The sequence below is a fragment of the Microdochium trichocladiopsis genome (genome assembly GCF_020744255.1).
Source record: "Microdochium trichocladiopsis strain MPI-CAGE-CH-0230 chromosome Unknown B0I36scaffold_3, whole genome shotgun sequence".
NCBI lineage: Eukaryota > Fungi > Ascomycota > Sordariomycetes > Xylariales > Microdochiaceae > Microdochium > Microdochium trichocladiopsis.
The window spans coordinates 2641855-2665327 of NW_025763546.1; the positions used below are offsets into that span (position 1 = coordinate 2641855).

Consider the following 23473-nt stretch of genomic DNA (forward strand, 5'->3'; position numbering starts at 1 on the left):
GGTCGGACACAGGAAGGTTCGAAGGTGCAGTATTTCAGATCATGTAGCTCGCTATGCGCCTGGTGTATCATGCAGCCCTCGGGGAGAAGTGGCCCGAACCGAGCATGTCATCCCTCATACCGGTGGCTATAGGGTTGCCAGGGTTGGCGAAATCCCTGCACTGCATGGATGGTACTTGACTGTAGTGCTGTCTGTAACAGAAGAAGCAAAAGCATTGTTCGCGATAGGTTCGGGTGCTCTCCATTACCTCCTCCTGCTCGGAAGTCCCAGTACGTCGTCGGTGCGGTCAATCCACTCACACTCGGGTATACGAGAAGTACCGGGACCTTTTTGTTAACCCTGGAGACTCTATCTGTACAACACCGATCCGCAGAAGATTCAAGACCCGGCCCCTCTCGGTCGACCAGCCCGATGCGACTGTGATTTCTCCTAACCACAGGTCGCAGCATACAGCCCAGCAGGGCATGGAGCTTGGCATTGCTTGCGCATATGTGACACTGGATCGTTGTTAGTGTTGCTTGATAGTCCCCGCCCCCTCAAGGCCTGCGTCGTCAAGAAAGGGGAACCTCCTCTCTCATCAGTGTGAGGTTGACCCCGGTCGCATCTCGGGACAACGAAGGATGCCACTTGAAGCGATACCGCTGCGGCTCGCTGGCCATTTGTTATACCACAACTGTAGTCTTGTAGGATTGGTCAAACACCCGGTACATTGTCTGTGTACGCTAAAGTTGTCAATGAGCATGGCTCTGATAGCTTGCACAGTTTTGGACCGCTGGAGTTTTCTGCCAGTTTCGCAAACAGGTCTAGGTCCTCGAAAACCGCACTTGGTCGACGATTGCTAATAGTTAGGAATGAGCCATACTTGGTATCGCAGTGGCCTTTCTGCACGAAGATGATCGCGGTCTTGTCGCCGCTTGACACCTTTCTCCGGCTGGCAGAGGACAAAGTGATTGATGGGGCTCACATAATATGGTGCAGTCCGGTATATAGGTTCCTTCGACCTTACCTACAGGTGGTTCCTTGTTGTAAATTTGGTCAAGTTGGGCTGTCTCAGGCTCTTGCTCAAGGGCAAGTTTGTGTGAAGACAAGAGCCCCCTGTCGTTACAAGGCTGGTGTCACTGCCACCTTGGCGAGCTTGACGTTTCCCTCACCTACCTCCTTGCTTGATGCTTGACACGCTATGATGCGGGGAAAACAGAATTTCACCGACGATGTCATTGCAGCGGAACTGCATGCAGTGCAGAGAAAGAAAGAAGGATTTCCCTCTTTGCGCATCAGTTGACAGGCGCACAACCATCCCAAGGTCAAGATGCTGAACCTGGTGAGCCTCAAGTGAAGCGAATGTTCGGTTCTGGATCGACGCAAGCACCATTACTACTCTCCTCAAAGCTGTCGATGGACCGAGATAGGGCATTCAGTACGCATATGATCAGCGCTTGCGTCTCAGAGCCCCTCGCGTCTTAAGGGTCTTGCCATTGTGGACATGTGCGACGGCCCAATGGGTGGCCGTCAACGCAAACGAGCCACCCAAGGGATGAGTCAGCAATTGAGCAGCGAGGCCGCAACGGTCTGCATAGACTTGGTCAGCTTCTTGTTGTGACATTGAGGCGGCGCTGGCTAGACATCAACCTCAATGGGCACAATCCACGTCAAGCAGTGCTCACAACGGTCGAGTCTAGCTTCCTCAGGAGGTAGGTATCGCTATTTCAGCGCCCCATGCACATGACGCAGAGCTGGAGCCACGCAATCTCAAGGAGAAGCGTGGAAGGATTCTAAATGGTCTGTGCTACACCAGGAGCTTTCACTATATAATGTTAGATGCCATGAAAGCTATTAAGCTATTGATGGAGGAGGAGATAGGGTCAGGTACTTGAGAAATTAGTTTCACAAAAGTGGTGCAGCGAGATACTCTTGGGCGCTCTGTAATGAGATGTTGGCTGGGCAAATCTAGAAACACGAGAGTGCTCCTGGTTCTGTGGTGGACCATCCCAGGAACAGAGATGGTGTGCACGGAGACGACAAGGCTCTTGCTTGTCCTGCGGCCTTGCACCACGCCTCTGCTCGCGCACAGGCACCGTCTCCCTCCCTGGGCAATGAGACTGAGACGCTGAGAAGTATTTTGCGCTCTTGTCGTTCCTGAGCTCCACTTCCTGTGAGTTGGCTTGCTGCCAGCTCAGCAACCACGGCCGAGAACATTCGAAGCCGTTGGGATTTTTCTTTGGTCGACATGCCAGCCCAGCCCAGCCAGCAGAGCTGGGCTTGCAGCGAAGCTAACCGGGATCGACAGCGTAAGGCAAGGGTGCCTGCATCAGCCGGGATGCTGGTGCTCAGCATGCTATGCAAAGAGTCAGCCAACTTGCCGCCGATTCGGGCTGATCGTGGCCCTGCCCGACAGTGCAAAGCAGGTTTGACTCAGCTCCAGTGACGGCGCTACTGCAGGTCCCGTCGCCGCGCCACCGCCGAAGTGGCTCCCGATCCACAGGCACAACCCATTCTGCTGATGCAAGTGCACAAATTTTGCACAGCGCTTGCTTGGTCGCTGTGGGTGAGTCGTCAATGGCAAGCCGAGCTGCGTCGGCGTCGGCCTGAGCGAATCGGATCGGGCTGTCTAGTTGGGTGCCAGCACACCAAATACCCAATTAGTCCATCACGGCAGTCTCTGCAGTCTGTTTGCTTGACTCGAAGCTTGCTTTGGTGTCAGGTCGTGATTGGAGTGAATGGCCAAAGTCTGCCGCCCCGCGCGGAGTCTATCTTTTGCTCTCTTTACCGTGGAAGGCGTGGGCAATGACGCATTGTGTGCGCCCTTGGCTGGCTCCTTGGGATGACGATGGCCATTGGCTGTGTCGCTTGCAAGGACGGTCGTGATTATGTCCTGGTAGCATTCTGACGACACTCGTACGAAGCAGGCCAAGGATCAGTCTGTCGAGGTGGCTCTCTGGTCGCTGGTGTCTCCAGAGCATGTCCTGCTTCACCAAGGCGTAGGCGGAGGCCGCAAGGCACACCGACGCGGGCATATGCCGGTGCGCGGGTGCGCTGTGTCGTGGCAGGCGGGGGGGACAAGATGTGTCGAGGTGTGTGTGGTCCTCGAGCGAAGACTCTGATCGGGCAGGCTGCAGGTTGCTGCAGGGCAAGCGCAACACCCATGCCAGGTACGGACCTGCCCTGGCAGGAATCCACGCAGGGAGCCAACAGCCGGTTGGCTGCCGCGTGGCCCGGCCCAGAGGGTGGCGCCCAACCGGGCCTAGCCTTGCTGCGGGCCCCATCAGCCCCGTCGCCTGCTGCTCGAGAGCTCCTCCTCCTGCTCCATCCTCGGCCGCTCACGGTCCTGACTCTCTCTTCTTCTCCTCCTCCTCCGCCAGTCCGTCCTAGACCCAGCTTTTACGCTCTTTCAATCCCACCGCGGCTCTGAAAATCACGCTCTTTAGCCCCCGCCTCACACTCTTTTGCACGCCTCTTAAACCCAACCCACGTCCCACAAGGTTCACCCTCGATCTCACTCCCACAAAGTCTATTTCCGCCCGTTCCTGACTCCTGAGACACTCGCCCCTGGCTACACAACAACAAAGCCTATTGTGCTGCTCCAAGACATCACGACGCAATCTGCATTCCAGTCTCTGCTCTACCAGCATCAACCACTCCACACCAGTCAAAATGCGCGTTCTCAGCATCCTCGCTCTCGCCGCCGGCATCGTCTCTGCCAACTACGAGGTCACCTCGTACAGCACCAGCACCCAGTACCTCACCGCCACCGTCACTCTGACCCAGTGCAACCCGGCCAACCCTGAGTGCCCTCTGTACACGCCTCCTCCCACCACGTCGTCGAGCACCTCGACCAGCTCGACGACCACCAGCAGCTCCATCCACATCAACACCACCAGCGTCTTCACCTACCCGGTCCACAACACCACCTCGACCAAGGTCTACCCTACCACCCACCTCAACTCCACTGTGGTCTATCCCACCGCTGCCTACCCTACCACGGCGCCGCCGTATGTGCCCACCACTGCCAGCCCAGCTCCGTCGCAGCCTACCATCCCCGTCGGCGGTGCTGGTGCTCTCGCCGTCCAGTCCGGCCTCCTCATGGGTGTGCTTGGTCTCGGTGCTGCTCTCCTCGCTTAGGCGAGCATGCTTTGACCCGCTAGTCCTTGACGCGGTATCGGCCTCGACCATGGCGTTGCGTGTTTCAAGCGCGTGAGCATGCTTTCTTTGGGTTTCACTTTTCTTTCTACCACTCGTCCAAGGCTATAGTCTCCTATTGCCTCTCGGATGATACTGGTTCTATTATTCTCTGGGGACGGTCGGCTTGTTGTGCTTATTATTCTCGGTGTTCTTCCCCTCGCGGGGGCTCGACGTTCTTGTTTAATCACTGAGAACGTGGTTGCGTGGCAACAGTGTGCCTGCGCGACACATCGCCTCGCAACCAAGCCCCCTTTTCGCAGTTTGATACCCATACCTCGCGGTGGTACATAGCATCAACAACACTGCTATTGGAGTTTCTTTTTGGTTCAAGGCCCATGCTCCGAGGGTTATGTACAATTGGAAATAGACCTGGATATAGAAATGGTACATTTTGGAAACGTGTCTGATTCGTGGGTACAGGGCTTTGTGAACGTGATTCCTGAATACTCGAGTTGTTCGTGCCTTCATGTCTGGTCCAATTCATTCGTGTCGTTACAGCCGTGAAGACTGTCAAGGAGGACGAATTCTTATCTTGCCATAGACTCTTTAGAGTCCGCCCACGGGCCTGGAATGAGAGAAGCCCGACCCTTCCACATTTGTCGATATGATCAGGCGGCGTCAGAGGACTACCAAAATTCGTCACCCGAAATACAAGATCCGATCAAGGCAGATGACCGCGCGTGGTTCGCTTCCCATTACTGATGTCGCCCGTGAAGGCTGATCGAGCCCTGAACTGGTGCCCATTCATGTGCAGGCCAATGATGCCCAGCTCAAAGATGACGTGAATGAGGCAAACTCCTGATGACCACGACTTTGTCGCGTTTCATACGACCATAGTGCGATCTATGCCATGCGTGCAATTATTCGACGTGACAACCACGGTATTAGTCCAGATTTTGCTTGCCTTGCCCTGTTTGTTGTAAGGTGAGGCGCTCGGCCGCTCAAAGGAGCCAACCAGAAGGCTTCATCCGCTTGCCGACTTCTCCAACAATTTCTGCGCCCTTCGCAACCGGGCGGCTTTCTCGTCCAAATCGAGTGCTGGTTTGCCCTTGTTTCCGCTACCACTGCTGCCGTCACCACTCAGCCACGCCAGCGTATTGGCGGAACGCTCCGTGGAGGAAGCATCGCTGCTGTCGATAAGAACTGCGCCGTCGTCCTCGCCATATGTCGTCATCAACTCCCGTGCATGTGTGCTCGTTGCCGCAAGCCCAGTAAGCCCTTGCAGAGACCTCGTCGTTGATAGCTCAGCTGGTATAGCTTGGTGCTGCTGCTTGTTCCCCCGCAGGCCGACCGATGCACCGAACTTGCTGAGGACCGACGCTGACAGGAGGGAACCGCCCTTCGTCTTGCAGGTCAACCCGTCCGCCGAGACGCTCACGTCGATCGGGTGGCAGCACGTCCCGCATGCCCTGCTTTTCCGGCCGCCGCGATCATCATCTCTGCCACTGCTGCGCGCTCGCTGCACGGTCGAACTGCGGAATGCCGTGGTCCACGAGAGCGACCTGCTCGTAATTGAATTCGCCGGTGTAGCAGCCGAGGCAGCAGGACCGAGCGATGAGGTCGGAGGATGCGGCGCTGGCTGGACCGCCTGGATCGAAGCAGCAGCAGCAGCAGCAGGCGGTACCGCAGACCCAGGCCGCGGCATCGAGCACACGCAGCACATCCCGTAGATCCCGCCCATCCACTCGACGATGCGCCTTCGCTCCCACCGCGTGCAGTACGCCTTGCTAATCGTCGTCGTCGTCGGCGTCGTCATCATTTCCCCCGCGCCGTAGCCTTGCTTCGCAATAGTCGTGGTAGAAGCTGCCGTTGCCACTGCCGCAGCTGCGTCTGCTTCGACTACACGAGCGTTGCCATCGTTGTGCACAGCTCCTGGTATCACAGGTCTCCCAGTGGCCATTCCCTCACTCCGCTGCTGACGCTTCTGTGCCTGCTCATCGTGTGGCCCACGCCTGCCATAATCACGGGAGGATGCTGTGCCGGATTGAACAACAGGCGCAACCCGCAACGTAGCATCGCTGGCGCGGGACATCCTCAGCCGGCCCTGCTGCCACTTTTAACACATTGGGGGCCCCTGACCTGCGCACCCTGCAGCCGGATCTGCAACTCGTCCGCCGAACCTGATTCGTAGCAGATCGCGAGCTGTGCAAAAATCACGTTGGTGTGTCTTGCTACGTTAGAGTGCGCATGCCTGTGGTGGGGTATGGCCGTCTTAGGTGAACGGCGGAGCAGGTGCGCTCTGCTACGATAGTTTAGGGCGATGCCCGCATTTCGACACATTCTCACCTCCGGTAACGGACATCAAGCTCGACCGCCTTAAGTTCAAGGCTGCAGAGCAGGACTTGGGCATAATGTCCTGACCGGTTCTCGTGATGTCTGATCCCCGTCAATCTTTTACAGAACTCAGGCAAAATGACACAAGTAGAAGGTCTGTAGCAACATCACTGCCACATCCGCACTTCCGTCTATTAGAAACTGCACAGTCATGGCCAGAGAATTGCAAAAGAACAGATGCCTGCTGGTTGGATGTCCGTTTCATCCTTTGGTCGTCAGTGAGGTCTATGGCTGGTGCTATCTTGCTATCTAGAAGCTGGCGAACGGCAGCGAAGCGTTGGAGAAAGTCAACACCTCCTCCCTCGAGGATGTCTTGACGTTCAACCCTCCCAAATCAAAGCGCTTTTTCGTCTTTTGTCTCGAGACTGCGCGACTTGTCGTCATAAAAGTCTTGCTCCGTGTCGAGCTCAACATGATTATCGTGCCCCGTCGTCGTATCCACATGTCCTCACCAACCGAGCGCGTGAGTGCCGGGAGACGATTTATCGATTCGCCTTGCCACGCCTCGGCTGGCTCATCCTTCGTTATATGCCGACTATTTACAAGTCATCATCGTTGTCGTCGTCGGGCAGGGGCTGGTTGGCAGCTTCGTTCATCTCCTGCTGGTACTGGGCCAGCAGCGCCTCGTCGACCTGGGTAGTGGGAGGAGCAAGAGCAGGCGCGGCAACGAAATCCTGCAGGGGCACATTAGGTCATGGCTCATGCGTCGTCTCAGCGCGCCGGGTGACCATCTGGGGTGAGAGCTTACAAGGGTGGGGTTGCCAACAAGCTTCCGGGCGAGCCACAGGAAGGGCTTCTCGAAGTTGTAGTTGGACTTGGCCGAGATATCGTAGTACTGGAGGTTCTTCTTGCGGTGGAAGGTGATGGTCTTGGCCTTGACCTTGCGCTCCTTGACATCGACCTTGTTGCCGCAGAGAACGATGGGGATGTTCTCGCAGACACGGACGAGGTCACCTGGACAAACAGATCTTGGTTAGATCAAGTTTCTTCGATGCTGCTGTCGCCTGGAGCTCTTGGGTCGACTTACGGTGCCAGTTGGGGACGTTCTTGTAGGTGATACGGGAGGTGACATCGAACATGATGATACCGCATTGGCCGTTGATGTAGTAACCGTCACGGAGACCACCGAACTTCTCCTGACCGGCGGTATCCCAGACATCGAAGGTGATTTGGCCGAAGTTCTAGCGCGAGCGTTAGAATGGACGCATTGTAAAAGCTCGCGGACTGTTCCTCATGATCGGTCTCGCGGCGGGTGGGGCGTTTAACTTACGGTTGAGAAGCCGAGAGGGTGGACCTCGACACCGAGGGTGGCCATGTACTTCTTCTCGAACTCACCAGTCAAGTGGCGCTTGACGAAGGTGGTCTGTTGTTGAAAGAGAAACAGTCAGTCTGGATGTTTGCACGCGATGAAACGGCACCTGCCGATGCGCGATCGGGACGGAGAGGGGCAGGTGCCGCATGCGACAAGCTGAGGAGCTGGTGACGATGATGCCCACGGGACATACCTTTCCGGTACCGCCATCGCCGACGAGGACGAGCTTGAAGGTGGGAGTCTCGGTAGCCATGTTGCTGACTTGGCCGTGTGTATGTGGTGTGGTGTTGCGATATAAACAGGAACCTAGGCGGATGCGGGCTTGACGTCAGTGGGGGATTCTGCAGGCTCGTGGTTACTGCGAGGAGACGCACAACGACAGCTGGAGATGGATCTCGAGTGTCTGGAGGCAGGAGCAACGTGGGAGTTCGTCTGAAGGACGGATGCGTGGGTGGTTTCCTTGCGGGTGCGTACCTTATGGATAGGGGCGTGCGGGAATGAAGAGGGTGGGCTGGGCTCCTCGCGGCGATGATGTGAAAAGTTGTCGGTCAACAAAGAGCCTGGCAGATCAACCGCTAGCCCGACTACCCCTCCGTGAGGGTGGCTAAATTTTTGCCTGAACGATTTTTCTGTGGCTGGTGAGGGACCCAGCTCAGCGCCGACAGCCCCCGTGTGCACGGTTGTCACAGGCAAGCACTTTAGACAGGTGTGGCGCAAGCTCCCTATCAGCTACTACAACAGGCCTGTAGAGGTGGAGCTCAACCTTGAAAGCCTCCAAGGTTGCAGGTGACACAAAGCGCTTGCAAATGGAATGAATGCTATGTACATCTACCAGAAGCACCATCGGCAGTCTTTTATGGTGATTTAGGCTTCGTCTTGGGTACCCAGATTATGAGTCAGATCTGGCTGTGCTGCTCCTCATTCTCGTATTTCCGGGCGCAAGTGTCTTATCGTACAATGCCAATGCAAGGCGCCCAATAGCAACAGACGTGAGCACCTTGCCACTCCATTGCCCGAGCGGTTGCTGCCTCGTTGCTGCGTCAGTGCTGACTAATTCTTCACCATTACAGTGAAACTTCCTGCCTCACAATAGGCACCCAGCGCACTTGCCATTGATGCAGCCCGATCCAGCAGAAAGGATTTGTCATCTTGAGTCGCTGTGTCGACCTAAGTCATCATTATCGTACTGTGGCAGAGGTTGACGGGTCTAGAGGTCAACCTCGACATCAGGCAGCAAGCTACATTGGGCTCATTGACGTCCAGAGTGTAGTACACGTGGAATGTGCTGAAGTAAGCAGAACGGCTCTTTTCCTGCCGTGTGGATCATGGACCAAGTTTGTTCGTGGCTATCGGTATGCATGTCAGCACCAGGCGGACCATCTCGACAGATTATGGCGGCTGGAAGCTCTTCGGGGAATCAAGGCTACAGCCGTCACATTGGGAGGATGTGGCATCCCAACAGTCCTCGGCCACCCCAATCAGAACGAGGGACCAAGTTGAGTCGCAACTCTTGTCGCTGTCCGCCGTCTGAGCGTCGCGATACCTTGACAAGCACTCGTTGCTGAGGCAAAGAATTAGTGCACCTGCCCGTCCGTGACTTCTCTGGACAATCTTTATGCGAAAACTTACTCCCTGATTGCCCTGGACGCACTCAGCCACCTTCTTCAGGCCGTCGTTGTTAGCCTTGTTCACATAGCCGAAGTTGCGGATCTCGTCGCCCGCCTTGAGCCCGGCAGACTCGGCCGGGCTATTGGCTGCAACGCTGTTGACTCGGGCAAAGGGTTCGTCGAGGGTCTCTGGAATCGAGTCGCCCATCATCGTTGCGGCGCTTGTCGCCGTTGGCGCAGCATCTTCGGTGTCTTTGAGACTGGCAAAGTGCTCGTGCAGATATTTTTCTATCGTGTTCATGAGGTCCTTGTAGTCGTTCCGGAGGTAGATAATGCGGGACCGGGTGGTTCGGACTATTCGCAGACCATCAGCGACACACTCCCCGACAGCTGAAACTCGTGCATACATACTCTGCGCAACGTCGATGTCTGCCCGGGGAAACCCGTCCGCCGTCGTAAGCGGCGTGTCCATGTTGACTCCGTGCTACAGCAACGGTCCGCAAATCAGCAATTCAAGTTCCGGGCACTGAGTCCACCTGGAAGCTTGTGCACACACCGAATCGAGAACTCCGCTGAGTGCCTTGAGTTCGGCCTCCATATTGTCCTTCTTGGCCTGGAGCTCCGCGAACGAGAGATGGGCCGCATTGCCGTTGGCGAGAGGCCGTGACGACTCGCCCGACGGCACGGTGGGTGCGTGGATGTTGTCCATGGCTGCGACGAGGTCGGACTTGCACGTTTACTTCGTTCAGATCATGATGTTCCGAAAGCGTAGCAGCGTGGAGCTGTCGGCGAGCTCAGGGCGTTGTCGTGAGCAGGCAGAAAGACGCGTACGACTTCGAGGCGGTCCTCTGTAAAACCGCAGCGTTTGGTGAGCTTCCCCATCTAAGCGTACCTACCCCGCGCTGCATCGTTAGCGCCAGAATGGTCAACCCCCAATTCTTTCACTGCAAAACCACATACAAAGAACCCGGCGGAGGCTACACCAGAGACTTCTTAATGCCTGTAACTCCATCATTGCTACTTTACATGTCATGTTGAGGACTCGTCTCTGCAGTGAGATATATCCTGCATACAGTTCTCACGGTAGACGACCCTCTGTAAGGCCGATTCCAGATACTGTAGTTTCCTGAAACTTTTGTGGTCCGATTGCGCCCACAACGCCTACAGCCAACGACTCACGAGTGCCATTCTACCTTCCTGGGGACAGTCCAGCCAGGAGTTTAAGCTGTGCTTCAGCATGAGCGCCCTCATCATACATTGCACATTGCTTCTTCTCGTTGTCGTATCCCACTGACGAAATGCTTGGCTTCCTTTCTGACGGCGGTCTCAAAGCTCCACCGCGCGGAGGCGGGACAAGGGACGACAATCCCTGCCCCCTTGCTCGTCTCGGCACTCCAGCCCATGACATCATCGGCTGCTTTCCCTGGCCGTGCCAGTGTGTCTCACTTGTCGACCCTGCATAACATATTATCATTAACCCCAGGGACGCCCCCGACGAATGGTCGGAGCCTGCGTGTCCCTCCCGCACACGTCCAGCTGCCCGATGATGGCATATCCTGGTGGCGGGTGCAGGCTTCCCCTCCGTTCGTCGAAAGCAGTGTCGCTGGACATCGATCGATGGACGGGTAGAGAGCGGTCAAAGTGCCAGGTGTTGTCATATCAGTCCGCGTCACCGGTCCAGCCCATCCCGGCCTCTTGGGATGTGTTGCCCGAGGGAATAAGCTTAATCCGCAGTTGTATTGCGCCACTACTCTTATGTCCTTCAAGCTGCCCACATCCAGGGTCATAAGTCCCTCTTCTTCACTTTCCGAAGGACCACCTTAGTTTTCCTGCAACACCAGAACGCCTAACCGACAACTTTGAAGAGCACTTGTGCAAGACATCGATCTCTCGATCAAGACCATATTGTCACATTCCCTTCCCCCTTGTTGACCTTGGAGATCGCAGCCTTTCCATCCTGCACTGGGCCTTGTTTCTCCCATTTGACAGGTCCAAACTCCAGGGTTCGGAGATTTTGCCGTGCCTTAGCCCAAACTCTAATCAGGTCGCACGCAACTCAACACAACACACACACACACATAAACACACGTACCATCAGTGGTGGAGAACACCACCATCCAGTACAAGCAAAAGCACTATACTTCTGGCAGACCAGCAAACAAATCACCTTACACCATCGCCCACACACATCATTTCTCGTCCCTGTTGCATACTTCACCAAAGCCCGAGAAGCACCCGGAAACGAGGCACACGAGACTGACAAACCCACCACTCTCTTGCCACCAAGCCCCAAAAGTTTGACGGAAACCCCTTCCAATCATGGTCAAGCGGGACAAGGTAGACCCACGCAAACTCCTGCCGTCCCGTGCGGACCCGGAGTCGCGCGGCACGCGCAAGGAGCTCGAGAAGCAGTTCGGGTACGGCTTCGCCGAGCCGCTCGCGCTGGGTCTCGCGGCCGTGGGGCTGATCTGGAACATGGAGAAGCAGGTCAAGAAGTGCGAGGAGCGGAAGGAGAGGCAGGAGAAGGAGTGGCGGGATGGCAGGGAGGAAGACGGCGAAGCTCGTGGCTATGGAAGTCGGGGCCGAGCCAAGTCGAGTCGGAGACCTGCACCTCCACCGTCCTCCTCGGCCGGGGGCGGTGGTGGGTCGAGGTCTACAGGGAGAGGAGAGGGAAGGGGTGGGGGAGGGGGTTACTACTATGACGATGATGATTATGATGAGAGCCGCGATGGACACCATTCGACCCGCTCATCTCGAGGACAGCGGCGTGACGGCTCCTATTGTCCTTCCCGGGGACGGGGGCGAACAGGTTACGACGATGACCACTACTACTATCACAACTACCCCCCTACGTCTCGCAGGGAACGGTACTTTGTCGAAGACGTGGACGGCATCCCGCGAAGCGAGCGCAGATCTCGTGGTAACGGAGGTTTGGATGACAGCCGCAGCTCGTACCCCGGTAGCAGCGCGGTCAGTGGCACCACGACCGATGCTACGAGCACCACCGCCACCGCGAACGGCAGCCTGTACTCGGAAGGCCGGCGCCTGGCGGACCAGTATGATGACGGGTTCGAGAGAAAGAGATATGACAGCATGCCGACTGAGCCGCCCCTGGACGCGGGGCGGTCGGATCGGCGGAGGAGGAGTCGCAGGGATTCGTGGTGATTGAGAGTCGTGTACAGTGTTGTATCTGCTTGCATGTGTCACGGCTGAAAGCGTGGAAGTATTTGCTTTTGGCATTTCGTACGAGATATATGAATGACTTGATGACTTGATGACTTGATGACTTTTTAAACAGCTTGTTATGGAAGTATGCCAGAGAGTATCTCGTTGACCTGCGGAAGCACAAGCAACAATGTGCATCTTGGAGATGTGTCTAGATAATCTCGCTCGCTTGTGACGAGGTCTAAATCTACAGTGTATACACATTCGACATTTGTTTTCTCGCTCCTCACGGAGTCAACGCCTTGATCGTCTGCTCCGCCACCTCCGTGATGATGTCAACGTGGCTGTTCACATGCTTTTGCTCGACGAAAGGTGTCGCCGGGCAGTGGCGGATACAAAAGACGTCTCCGACAACCGTGCTAGACAGGAAGATCCTGCCGTCGGCAAGGATGGCGTCATACACCGTCTTCGTCAAGGTGTTCTGGGCTGCTGTAGCAGCTGCCACATCGGCAGTCTCGGCGACCGTGCCCCGGGAATTCTTCACCTTGAACGTCGTCAGGGCGAAGCGAGGCCCGGTGACAATCTCGAACAAGTCACTCCGCTTCTTCATGCCCTCGGCAAAGCTCTCGGACAGGCCGATGTGCTTCCTCACGTGGGCCTGCAGCCCCGAGATACCATAGGTGCGCAGCACGAACCACACCTTTAAGCTGCGGAACCGGCGCCCAAAGGGGATCTGCCAGTCCCTGTAGTCGGTGACGAGCCCCGAGTCGGAGTGCGTGTTGCGCAGGATCGCGAGGCTGACGCTCAGGGCATCAATGAGATGCTTGCGCTCGCGGACGAAGAGCAGGCTGCAGTCAAAGTTGACAAGGAGCCACTTGTGCAGGTTGGTGTTGAAGCTGTGGAAGCGGTTGAATGCCGACGTGAGGTGCTGGAACTCTGGGCAGATGAGGGCCACACCAGCATAGGCGGCGTCGACATGCACCCAGATCTCGCCCTTGTCGCCGCCAAGGTTACTGCGGTTCTCTGCGGTCTTGGGGGGTGCCAGCTCCGCGAGCACGTCGGCGATAGAGTCCATGTCGTCGATGGCGCAGGTGTCGGTCGTGCCGAGCGTCACGGTCAGGTAGAATGGCTCCAGGCCCTTTGCACGAAGGGCTTCGATGGTGCTACGAACCTCGTCGCCTGTGAGCTTGTAGCTGTGCTCGGCATGGACGGGAATAGAGCGATATCGCACGCCGGCGATCTGCGCGGCCTTCTTGGTTGCACTGTGAGTGGCAGCCGAACCCAGAGCGACGAGCTTGCTGCGCCGGATGGCAATGGCGTCCTCGCGGGCTTCCTCGTCCACGATATGCTCCGTAGCCTCACGAAGATACTTGTCCCGGGCTGCAACCATGACGGTGGCAATGGCCTCGGAGGCTGTGCCGTGAATGACACCTCCGCCCTGTGTTGGGCCGGTAGAGAGATAGTCCTCGGGCAGGTTGAAAGCCTTGGCCAGCCAGTCGAGGACGATTGTCTCGAGCTCAGTCACGACGGGCGAGCAGATCCAGTTGAAGGCGGCACCCGTAAAGGCTGACGAGTACATCTCGCCCAACATGGCTGGAAAGCTGCTTGATGACGGGAACCATGCCAGGAAGTTTGGAGACTGCCTGTAATGCAATTGATCTCGTTTGTCAGTATCTTACTTTGGGTTACCAGAAGCGCGAGGAAGGAGCTCTTGACTGACCAATGGGTGATGCCGGGCAGGATCTTCGACTCAATGTCCTTCTGGATGTCTGCCCACGGCTCTCCGTCTTGCGGCGGGCCGTCTGGAAGCAATTGTCGAAGATAGCCTGGCTGGACATCGGGGACAACTCTACGCTCCTCGACGGTGTCGTAGTACTTGACGACTATGCATTTCGTAAGCTGGCCATCCCACCCGGCTCATGACAATGATATTCTCTGCACTCACTGTCGTCAATGGACGCGATCGCAGCCTCGCGGAACTGCTTTGAGTCCATCTCGGAAAATGACGTAGTGACCCGACACCAATGGCCTTGCCTGGGACTCGCTGGTCTTTGATCTGGGTGAAAACTGGTATGCACGGACGTCAATCGATCAATCCCGTGTATCCCGGTGCTTCCAACAGGTCTGAGAAGGAGGGTTCAATTACATGCTTGAAAGTTTGGAGGAGAACACCTCCACGATGGAGGGGGAACATTACCCCGTATGGGTGGTGGGGTAGCCAGGAGGAGTCCACGCTACAGTAAAATCGCCATGTTAGGTCAAGATCAGCCAGTGCTTTTTGTGTTGTGTGCCAAAAGAGGTATCACGGAAGTATTGCTTCTTAGTGTCTTCTACGTTGTAAATCAGCTCAGTTTTGTGCAGGACTACCTGATATGCATGGCCCGTCTTGCAGAACATGGCACCGGCCGCACAACTCGTTTCACAACGAACTCGCTGTTCCGCGACCAACGGAGCAACCAACACCAAGTTAAATAAACCCAGAACAATACATGGCCAAGCTTCTCATTCCTACTAATATGAGTGCATGTAAATATGAACCAAAAGTATGATCGATGCCTTCATCTCCATGTCACTCATCCGCCCTCATGGCGGTCCACTTGACCGTCCAAACATATAGGCGCGGGCCTAGGCCATTGTCCGTGAGCCTCTGCCTCTCACGGCAACCAGGGCAAGCCGCATTTGCCTCGCGCTGGCCCTTGGGGCAAGTCGTACAGCGCATGCTCCAGTATGCCTTGTTGCCTCTCCAGCTCATCTTCTCGACCGGACGACCTCCAGCACAGAGATATCTCTTGTACTGTTCACCTGTATCCCCAGCGTCTTTGCCCCCTTCAGCAGTAGCAGTGCTCAGCTCTGATGGCTTATGACCTGGTGCCAGGGGGAAACGCCACATGACAGCCCACTCGACAATCTTGTCCATCTCGCCCTTCTTGTCTTCCGCCGTCTCAAAGTCAATGGTGAGCGTTCTGAGATTCGTCATCTCGCGGAACGCCAAGCCCCAAGAGTCCGGCTCGAATAAGCCGAGCTGGTCCTCCTGGACTCCAGCACAGGAGTCGTCCGGCTGGGCAACCTCACCAACGGCGCGCTTCCTCCGCCTCTCTGCCATCATCTCACTCCATGCCATCGTCCTGCCCATGTCCAACGCCATCTGTGCCTGGTCACGCACGCTCCGCCGGTAAGGGCTGATCTTGAGGGCGCGGTTGCGCTCCCAGTCCCACCAGTCTGACCGGCGCAGCGTGATGCGCAGGTGCCGCAGGGGCGCCCACCACATCTTGCTGTTGCTCATTCCCGCGTCGTCAGCCATGAAGTAAGGGTACCGGTGCCACGAGGTGGAATTCTGGAGATAGTGATGCGTGTCCTCGAGCCAGTACTGCTGGGTCAACAGCCTCACTTGGCGCGGGTACAAGTCCCGCTGCTGCTTTCTCGGCTCTCCGGGCTGTCCTCCGGGGAGGATCCCGGGAGCGGGCCTGCTCAGCCGCTGGGCGAGATAGGACTGCGGATCGCCGGTGTAGTACGCGGCGTCTGGGTCGTTGCCGCGGATGCAGTAGAAGACAAACTCCTTCTGCTGCAGCGGCAGGCTGTGCGTCTCGAGGTACACCCGGCGGCAGGTGAGGAGGAGATTGTAGTGGTCCACCACGGGCCGCGTGTTGTCAGGCCGCAGCCAGTCGAAGCCCTCGCCGACCTGCCGGCATTCGTCATTGTGGAAGCCCCGCTCAGTGACGAGGTAGCTGGTCTTCCGGAAGGGCTGGGAAATGGGGAGGAGGTCGTCCAGGACAGGCACGGGTTCGTGATCATAACGGACATGTGGATCGTGGGTGAACTGCTTGGCGTGCGGTGCGGGGGATCCTGTAAGTGCGTACTGGAATATCAGGGTCCGGATTTCGGCGGGGATCCGGCCATTGTAGAAGGGCGAGGTGGCCTGGGGGTCAATTGGCTGCGTTTCGAGGTGTTCGCACAGGTTGAAAGTCTTGTCATCAGCTTGACGATGCTGCCGACTGAAACTCGAAAATGGGTTTGGCAGCATGGACATGGCGCGGTTGGGCATGGACATGGACATCGGGTGTCCCGTGCCAGCCATTGCGCTGGTCAGTCGTGTCAGCGCAGCACAATGCCGCCTCCGCGTGGAATTGGTGCAAAGTTGAATGCGATTTCCTTTTTGGCACGGGCAAGAACGAACAAGAGAAAAACATCCGAGAATTGGAACTTGTACGAACGACCAACGTGGGAACTTGCATCCAACATAGTGCAAGCACCCCAAGGCATAAGTGTGGTGGTGCTCTCCCCCAAGTGGATCTCGTGGAGCACTAGGCAGGGCTTAGCTCTAGGCTGCAGCTCCATCCGATGCTACTTTTCAATCCCGCATTCCCTGTTTTCCATTCCGGAGCTTCCCCTCCCATTCCCGTGACGGGCTTACAACCTTCGCCACCCGTGTCCTGGAGTCGATGTTTTACTTTGCCGCTGGCCTGAGACATGTGCGCGAACCTGGTTGGTCGACCTAATCATTCAAATCGAGCCTGCGGAGGTGTAAATCACTTCGTTCATGTCACATTGCCGTTGAATGCATAATGTGACCAACGGAACGGTGGACAGAAAAACTTGATGCCATCATTCTTGTGTCTAAATGGAGCCACCAACGCCAGTTCCCAAACGAATTTTTGAACAATATGACATGATCGACTGTATGCAATTGCGAGCGCCGAAGTGCTCCTCCCGAGCCCAGGTCAAGTGCAGTCCATTTCCTAGCAGTCTGCCTCGAGGAAGGTCTCGAGTTCGTGACGACCATCGCAATAGACATTCTGGCAACTCGAGGAATCATCCGCTTAAGCAGTTTCCGCAGCAGCCTCCTTAGTATCAACCTTCTTGGCAGGGCGCTCGTCCCCGTGACCTTCACCGTCGCGGGTGCGCTTGCCGTTCTCCTTCTCGCCTTCGCCGCTGATGTTGATCTTGGGACGGCCGACGTCTCTGTTGTCGCGCTGCTCCGGGTCCCGAGTGCCGTTCTCGCGGCCACCGTCCTGGCGATCGCGGCCGCCACGTCCGCGGTTGCCACCCCTGCCACGACCGCGGCCCCGGTCGTTTCGCCCGCCGCGACGGTCCTTGAAGCCATTGCGCTGGTCCTGGTCGCGTCTCTTCTTCCAGTCGTCCGAGTCACCACTGCGCCCACCACGGCCGCCACGTCCACCACGACCCCCGCGAGCGCCGCCACGGGACTTGGAGTTGTGGGGATCTACACGCCCCTCCCGGATGTCCTCGTTCTTCTGGTCGATGTAGGCCTTCTTGGACATGATGAGAAGGGGGTGCTCCTTCCACTGGGGCTTGGGGTCCAGAGCCAAGAACTTCTCCGCGGTCTCCTTGTCAGCCCACTCCACAAAGACGGAGCCCTTGAAGGCTCTGTTCTCAGCGCGCCGGAGGCGGACAGAGTTGATCGCGCCGTATTGTGTAAAGAACTGCTCAATGTCAACCTGCGAAGTAGGCTCCTCATCGCCGAAGCCTTTGACGTAAATGCTCTGCTCCTCCGCCTGGCTCTGCTTGGAAGGGTCGAAGGGGACCTTGCGGCGCACGGTCTCCTCACCCTCCTCGCCCTCCACGATGAGGACTTTGCTCTCTTTGAGAGCATTGACAACGGCCGAGTAGGGCTGGAAGCGTCTCATGCGCTTGAAGCTGCTGATCTGCTTGACGGGGACGGCCTTGTTCTCGGCGCCACCGACAAGGTCGAAGAGGAACTTGTCGCTCGGCAAGTTGCTGTTGCTGAAGTAGAACTCGACCTGCAGGACATTTATGTATTAGCGGAGCCGCGACTCTCTGATGGCGGGCGTGGAGGGGCAAGACATACCTGGGTGCGGATCTGCTTGGGGTCATCGGTCTCGGGCAGGACCGAAGGGTCAAACTTGACGTTGTTGCGGAAGACCTTATCGTCCGCAGCCTTTCTGCCGCTGACTCTGAGCATTCCTTCAGGTGCCTGGTGTGCAGAAGAAGTCTTGTTCGCGGAAGGGGTCTGCTCGGTCTCCTTGTTGTCGGTAGTCGCGGGCTCGGTCGTCTCCTCGGTCGCAGGAGCTTCAGCGGGAGCCTCCGCCGGAGGGGCCTCGACGGGGGCCTCGACGGGCTCTACAGCCTTGACTTCCTGGTCGCTCATGGTGGCGACAGTTGTTTGATGGGCGACTAACAGCTGACTCGGCTGGTATGAACGACTGCAGGACGGGCCGTAATATCTGATGAGAAAAACAACACGCGGTTAGTCACAAGGCCAGTCATGTGGCGTCTTTGATTCTCCAACTGGCTTGTGAGGATCGATTGATGCAGTATGGTGCGCGATCGGCCGCAATCATGCGTGGACAGGCACGGCCACGGGCGAAAAGAGTCACCCGGCAAGGGTGCTGAATCACAGAGAGTGCCGGGACCGGGACACCAGACTGAAGAATGGTTGCGCGCAGGACATACCTGTTCGGGCTTGTAGTCACAGAACGAGGAATGGCCGATTGGATGTCGTCGACGCTTCCCGCGGGATTCCTTTTCGTGCGGTCTTTGGCAACCAGGCGTGATATGCAGTCGCAGGAAAAGAATTGGCAGCGAGGCTCGCGCACCCTGGAGCTCTCCACCCAAGGGTTTTTTTCTGCCGCGCGCGCCAATGGGCAGACGTTGCTAGCAGCAGCCTTTCGTGCAGCAGCACGGCCCCAGGTCTGCACATCGAGGCGCTTGGGCTCCACAGTTGCCCAGCCCGACCCCGCTGGTTGTCTTTGGCAGGCGGTCGATCGTGAGCAGCGCCAGCCTCGCGTCTCACGAGGGCTGCCTCGAGCGGTTGCTGTCGGATGACCTCATCATCATGATCATCAAATCATTGACGAAGACTGAGCAACTGGATATGAAGTTCGCGGAGCCTTGCCCTTTGAATTGATGTATAAGATTGCCACGGCTCCCAACATCCAAAGGCACATGCAAAATACCAGTGGCATGGTAGCCAGTTCTGGATGCTTATCCCATTCGGTCAGGCCCTAGCTCTGTAGAAAGCCAACATGAGAAGCACAGCTCGGCGCAAGGAGGGAGGATCAGCTCCCTAGGCACATCTCTTGGCTTGAGATGCACGTTCGAGCTGTGTCAGGCAGCCGCCCTGTTGTGTATAGAAAGCGGACCTCGGGAAGCAGCTCGCAACGATCAACGAGTCGAGGACCTTGAACGGGTCTCGCCTCCCGACCGTGCATGATAATTGCACTGCACCCAGGGCAGGACAACCTTGGGAACACCGAGTTTGTGAGTGGCCAGGTAAAGCAGGTCTCGTCAACGTCCCGTGGACAGTTCTAGAGCCTTCAAGCCTATGGGATGGATGCTAGTCTAGATGGCACCCGCAGCCCAGGCGGTGCGCGGGGCCTTCCGCAGCTGCGTCTCCAGCCAGGCGGCAGTTGCAGCTCTGTGCTGAGCAGCACTCCCAGCCCAGGGGCTGGCATTTGCTCCAAGAACTGGCAGCTCAGTAGCCTCAAGCCCTTCCGGGCCGGCTGAACTTACTGCCTGTAAGCACTGAATCATAGACGCACGCTTATCAAACGGCTCCCTCCGCCTCAAACTGCACCAGATACCAGATCCTCGTGCTGCACAGCAAGCTCGCGCTGGCTTATCGCCCATCCCAACTGTCCAGTCCCAAATCACTCTTCATTCCCTCGAGGCAGGCAGCTGATAGCCATACCTCCGCAACCGTCTCAGAGACACGCACGACTTGCATTGCACAGGAAACCAAACACTGAGCCCACCTCTCCTCCAAAGCTATCCTGGCATCACTGCTCTCCCGGGCCTCTAGAGGCGGCAGGGTCACCTGTCCATGATCTGAGCAGGAGCGCCTGCGTGCCGCATCCTTGTCACCGGCAGTCGGAGCCCTCCGCGTGGTCTTTGACGTGGTCCACATTCCCAAGCGCACTATCGAGGCTGGTCTGCCGTCTATGCATCAGATCCCGCTCTCGTAATGGAGCCACCGGCCCCCAGGTCCTCGTCGTTTGAACTCGACAGCGCAGGCAAGCCGGATCCATCTCCGTCAAGGAAGAAGCCGCGGAGGAGTGCGGATCCGCACAATCAAAAGCGCCGCTGTGTGTCCACGGCGTGCGTCGCATGCCGGAGGCGGAAATCAAAGTGCGATGGAGCACTCCCGAGCTGCGCGGCATGCGCCAGTGTCTACGGCACCGATTGCGTGTACGATCCCAATTCGGACCATAGGCGAAAGGGCGTTTACAAGGAGAAAGTCGACAGCACCAAGGCAAACGAGTCAACCTTGCAGATTCTCATAGAGGCCATCCTCAACGCCGCAGAGGATGATGTTCACGAGATTGTTAGGCAAATACGGACCTGTGACAATCTTGATGCCATGGCCACATCACTTGTCAACTCTGGCCATGGAATTGACCATACAGCTAGCGACGATGACACTGAGGTCGACCATGATTATGCGACCACTTTGCCCATGGAAGGGGAGCGGGATTTGGCCCGCAAAATGGGCGAGCTACGGCTCGAGAACGGCTCAGTTCGATTCATTGGAGGAACGTCTCATCTCATCTATCTTGGCACAGAGATGATGCCTCATGGAGATGCAGAGGCAGAGGAGTCTGTCATGGTCGATGCAAATCCCATCACAAGCTGGACAAATGTGACAGAAGACCCGCAGGTCGTCATCCACTTGCTCAACATGTACTGGAACTGGCATTACCCATACTTCACAACCCTTTCCAGAAGCTTGTTCTATCGCGACTTCCTGAAAGGGAAGTCCCAGGTCTCGGCACATAGGACAGCTTACTGCTCTGCATTACTGGTCAACGCCATGTTGGCTCTTGGCTGCCACTTTACCAACGTCGGTGTAGCATACGCTGTACCTGGTGACAGCTGGACAAAGGGCGATCACTTCTTCACAGAGGCGAAGAGGCTCATCATGGTCAACGACGAGTATGAAAAGCCGAGACTTACAACAGTACAAGCGTTGGCTCTCATGTCTGTGCGGGAGGCGGGTTGTGGGCGGGAAGCGAAAGGTTGGGTCTACAGCGGCATGAGCTTCAGGATGGCTCAGGATCTTGGTCTCAACATGGACATTGCCGGTGTTACCGCCCAGGACCAGCATCTGGACGAGAAGGAGGTCGATGCCCGCCGTGTCACCTTCTGGGGTTGCTTCCTATTTGACAAGTGTTGGTCCAACTACCTTGGCCGGCTGCCGCAAATACCGAAGAACTCATTCAACGTTCCAAAATACGACGTATTTCCCGATGAAGATGCTCAGGACTGGAGTCCCTACACGGATACTGGATACGATGAAGTCAACAAGCAGCCAAGCAGAACACGCGCTGTTGGTCTGCAGCTGCTGAAGCTGTCTGAAATAAGCAGTGACCTTTTATTGTTCTTCTACCATCCGAACCACATCGGACGATCGCACAGCAAGTCGGTCGAGTTGAAGAAGCTGAGTGAGCTCCATCGACGGCTTGAGGATTGGCGGAAGGATTTACCAAAAGAGCTTGAGCCGAAAGATGGCCAGCTCCCAAACGTCATCTTGATGCAGTAAGTAATGTGCTAATTATGGATCAGACCCACGATACTAACATGACCCAGCATGTTCTTCCACCTCCAGTACATACATCTCTTCCGCCCGTTTCTTCGGTACGCTCCGAATGCGTCGCCGCTGCCATCCCACGTTTCCCCGCGGCGAATGTGCACGGCGAATGCGGGTGCCATTTCCAAGCTCATGAGGCTTTACAAAAAGACGTACAACCTACGACAAATATGCAACATAGCCGTTTATATGCTTCACTCTGCATGCACTATCCATCTTCTCAACTTGCCTGAGAAGACGGCGAAACGAGACATAGTACACGGTGTGAAGCATCTCGAAGAGATCGCCGAGGATTGGCTATGTGGTCGGCGCACGCTAAGCATAATCAGCGTGCTGGCCAGGAAATGGAATTGCGAGCTCCCAGAAGAGGCCGCGCAAGTTCTACAAAGGACGGATGAGAGATGGGGATTTTTCAGCACCTCAGACGTACCCTCTCCCAGATCGCTCCCGAGGGTTTCGCCGAGCCCAAGCCTCCGAACGCACAGCCCGGAACTTAAAAAAGAGCAACAGAGCCCGGGTCACAATCAGCCTTTGAACATGCCATCAACTTCGCCTCCACAACCTCCACCAACGGCCAAGGGCGACTCGGCTTTTATGCTAAACTTGCCCCAACGCCACAGTGTACCACAGATGGGTGCCAACACGGCAGAGCCAGCAAGAGGCGCCTCTGACTATTCTGCTCCGCTGTCCATCGACAATTACACTGAAGCCGATTGGCGTCCAGTTCCAGTGGGACAGGCAGCTCCTTCCGACTTTAACGCAGGTTACAACCTCATCCTTCAGAGCGTCACCTCAGCTCCAGTCTCATCCAGCACGACACGAAATCAGACACCAACTTCAGCATATGCCGTGGATGGAGATGATTGGTATCTTAAAGACGGTGCCAAATGGCAGTCCGGGTTCGACGCGTGGGATATGAGTGCTGCTGCTCCTGGTGCTGGCACCGAGCAGTCGTCAATGTTTATGTTTGGCGCGAGCGATGGGAAGACCGTGGGAACGGCACAGCGCGCCAGTGACACTGAGGCAGGACCCTTGCGGGATTTTGGCTTCGAAAGTCTCGCTTCACTGCCGGGGAATCTCGAAAATTGGGATTTCACTGGGCTGGATTAGAGCACTATTACTGTGACAAGAAGAATTAACATTTTATCCATCACGCCATCACTTCTTGGCTGATAAATCTACACTAATGTTTCGAAAAGATAATAATGATCGAAAACCCCAGCCTACTTATCGATTCCCTGCCAGCATCAAGTTCTTGGTCTGCAGCGGATGACCTTCCAGACAGAATCATGTTGACATCCCTTGGGACAG

General features: G+C 56.5%; 9 protein-coding genes across 9 annotated transcripts; 2 read left to right on the forward strand and 7 right to left on the reverse strand.

Annotated features, from left to right (window-relative positions):
* Nucleotides 1-3651: 3651 nt before the first annotated feature.
* On the forward strand, nucleotides 3652-4119 carry B0I36DRAFT_347177 (uncharacterized protein; the record flags this gene model as incomplete). Its single annotated transcript, XM_046156542.1, has 1 exon — nucleotides 3652-4119. One exon carries the CDS (start codon nucleotides 3652-3654, stop codon nucleotides 4117-4119), a length of 468 nt encoding a protein of 155 aa, XP_046015480.1.
* Nucleotides 4120-4864: 745 nt separating this feature from the next.
* On the reverse strand, nucleotides 4865-6486 carry B0I36DRAFT_91897 (uncharacterized protein). Its single transcript, XM_046163582.1, has one exon. The coding sequence runs from the start codon at nucleotides 6209-6211 to the stop codon at nucleotides 5144-5146; it is 1068 nt and encodes a 355-aa protein (XP_046015481.1). The 5' UTR covers nucleotides 6212-6486; the 3' UTR covers nucleotides 4865-5143.
* A 189-nt stretch (nucleotides 6487-6675) lies between these two features.
* On the reverse strand, nucleotides 6676-8320 carry B0I36DRAFT_318237 (ras family protein). The gene is made up of 5 exons (XM_046153265.1): nucleotides 8019-8320; nucleotides 7784-7876; nucleotides 7541-7694; nucleotides 7262-7467; nucleotides 6676-7187 (listed from the first exon to the last, which is right to left on the reverse strand). The coding sequence occupies exons 1-5, from the start codon at nucleotides 8076-8078 to the stop codon at nucleotides 7053-7055; spliced, it is 648 nt and encodes a 215-aa protein (XP_046015482.1). The 5' UTR covers nucleotides 8079-8320; the 3' UTR covers nucleotides 6676-7052.
* A 937-nt stretch (nucleotides 8321-9257) lies between these two features.
* On the reverse strand, nucleotides 9258-10141 carry B0I36DRAFT_360768 (uncharacterized protein; the record flags this gene model as incomplete). The annotated part of the gene is made up of 4 exons (XM_046158374.1): nucleotides 9258-9386; nucleotides 9455-9786; nucleotides 9844-9916; nucleotides 9989-10141. 4 exons carry the CDS (start codon nucleotides 10139-10141, stop codon nucleotides 9258-9260), a joined length of 687 nt encoding a protein of 228 aa, XP_046015483.1.
* Nucleotides 10142-12119: 1978 nt separating this feature from the next.
* B0I36DRAFT_318247 (uncharacterized protein) lies at nucleotides 12120-12699 on the reverse strand. Its single transcript, XM_046153266.1, has one exon. The coding sequence runs from the start codon at nucleotides 12670-12672 to the stop codon at nucleotides 12181-12183; it is 492 nt and encodes a 163-aa protein (XP_046015484.1). The 5' UTR covers nucleotides 12673-12699; the 3' UTR covers nucleotides 12120-12180.
* Nucleotides 12700-14726, reverse strand: B0I36DRAFT_382113 (pyridoxal-dependent decarboxylase-like protein). The gene is made up of 3 exons (XM_046160895.1): nucleotides 14543-14726; nucleotides 14318-14480; nucleotides 12700-14240 (listed from the first exon to the last, which is right to left on the reverse strand). Exons 1-3 carry the CDS (start codon nucleotides 14589-14591, stop codon nucleotides 12884-12886), a joined length of 1569 nt encoding a protein of 522 aa, XP_046015485.1. The 5' UTR covers nucleotides 14592-14726; the 3' UTR covers nucleotides 12700-12883.
* Nucleotides 14727-15166: 440 nt separating this feature from the next.
* B0I36DRAFT_360771 (uncharacterized protein) lies at nucleotides 15167-16672 on the reverse strand (the record flags this gene model as incomplete). Its single annotated transcript, XM_046158375.1, has 1 exon — nucleotides 15167-16672. One exon carries the CDS (start codon nucleotides 16670-16672, stop codon nucleotides 15167-15169), a length of 1506 nt encoding a protein of 501 aa, XP_046015486.1.
* Nucleotides 16673-17414: 742 nt separating this feature from the next.
* On the reverse strand, nucleotides 17415-18724 carry B0I36DRAFT_360772 (uncharacterized protein; the record flags this gene model as incomplete). The annotated part of the gene is made up of 2 exons (XM_046158376.1): nucleotides 17415-18356; nucleotides 18425-18724. 2 exons carry the CDS (start codon nucleotides 18722-18724, stop codon nucleotides 17415-17417), a joined length of 1242 nt encoding a protein of 413 aa, XP_046015487.1.
* A 1815-nt stretch (nucleotides 18725-20539) lies between these two features.
* On the forward strand, nucleotides 20540-22654 carry B0I36DRAFT_239500 (fungal-specific transcription factor domain-containing protein; the record flags this gene model as incomplete). The annotated part of the gene is made up of 2 exons (XM_046149694.1): nucleotides 20540-22110; nucleotides 22162-22654. Coding segments are annotated over 2 exons (2064 nt in total), but the record flags the coding sequence as incomplete, so codon positions are not given.
* Nucleotides 22655-23473: the final 819 nt, after the last annotated feature.

Coding starts and splice junctions, on each gene's coding strand:
- B0I36DRAFT_91897 (XM_046163582.1), bottom strand. CDS start 6,211: ATGTCCCGCGCCAGCGATGCTACGTTGCGGGTTGCGCCTGTTGTTCAA.
- B0I36DRAFT_318237 (XM_046153265.1), bottom strand. CDS start 8,078: ATGGCTACCGAGACTCCCACCTTCAAGCTCGTCCTCGTCGGCGATGGC. Junction 7,468..7,540: donor GAACGTCCCCAACTGGCACC/GTAAGTCGACCC, acceptor CTGTTTGTCCAG/GTGACCTCGTCCGTGTCTGC. Junction 7,188..7,261: donor TTGTTGGCAACCCCACCCTT/GTAAGCTCTCAC, acceptor GTGCCCCTGCAG/GATTTCGTTGCCGCGCCTGC.
- B0I36DRAFT_318247 (XM_046153266.1), bottom strand. CDS start 12,672: ATGCCAAAAGCAAATACTTCCACGCTTTCAGCCGTGACACATGCAAGC.
- B0I36DRAFT_382113 (XM_046160895.1), bottom strand. CDS start 14,591: ATGGACTCAAAGCAGTTCCGCGAGGCTGCGATCGCGTCCATTGACGAC. Junction 14,481..14,542: donor GATCGCGTCCATTGACGACA/GTGAGTGCAGAG, acceptor CGAAATGCATAG/TCGTCAAGTACTACGACACC. Junction 14,241..14,317: donor CTGCCCGGCATCACCCATTG/GTCAGTCAAGAG, acceptor ATTGCATTACAG/GCAGTCTCCAAACTTCCTGG.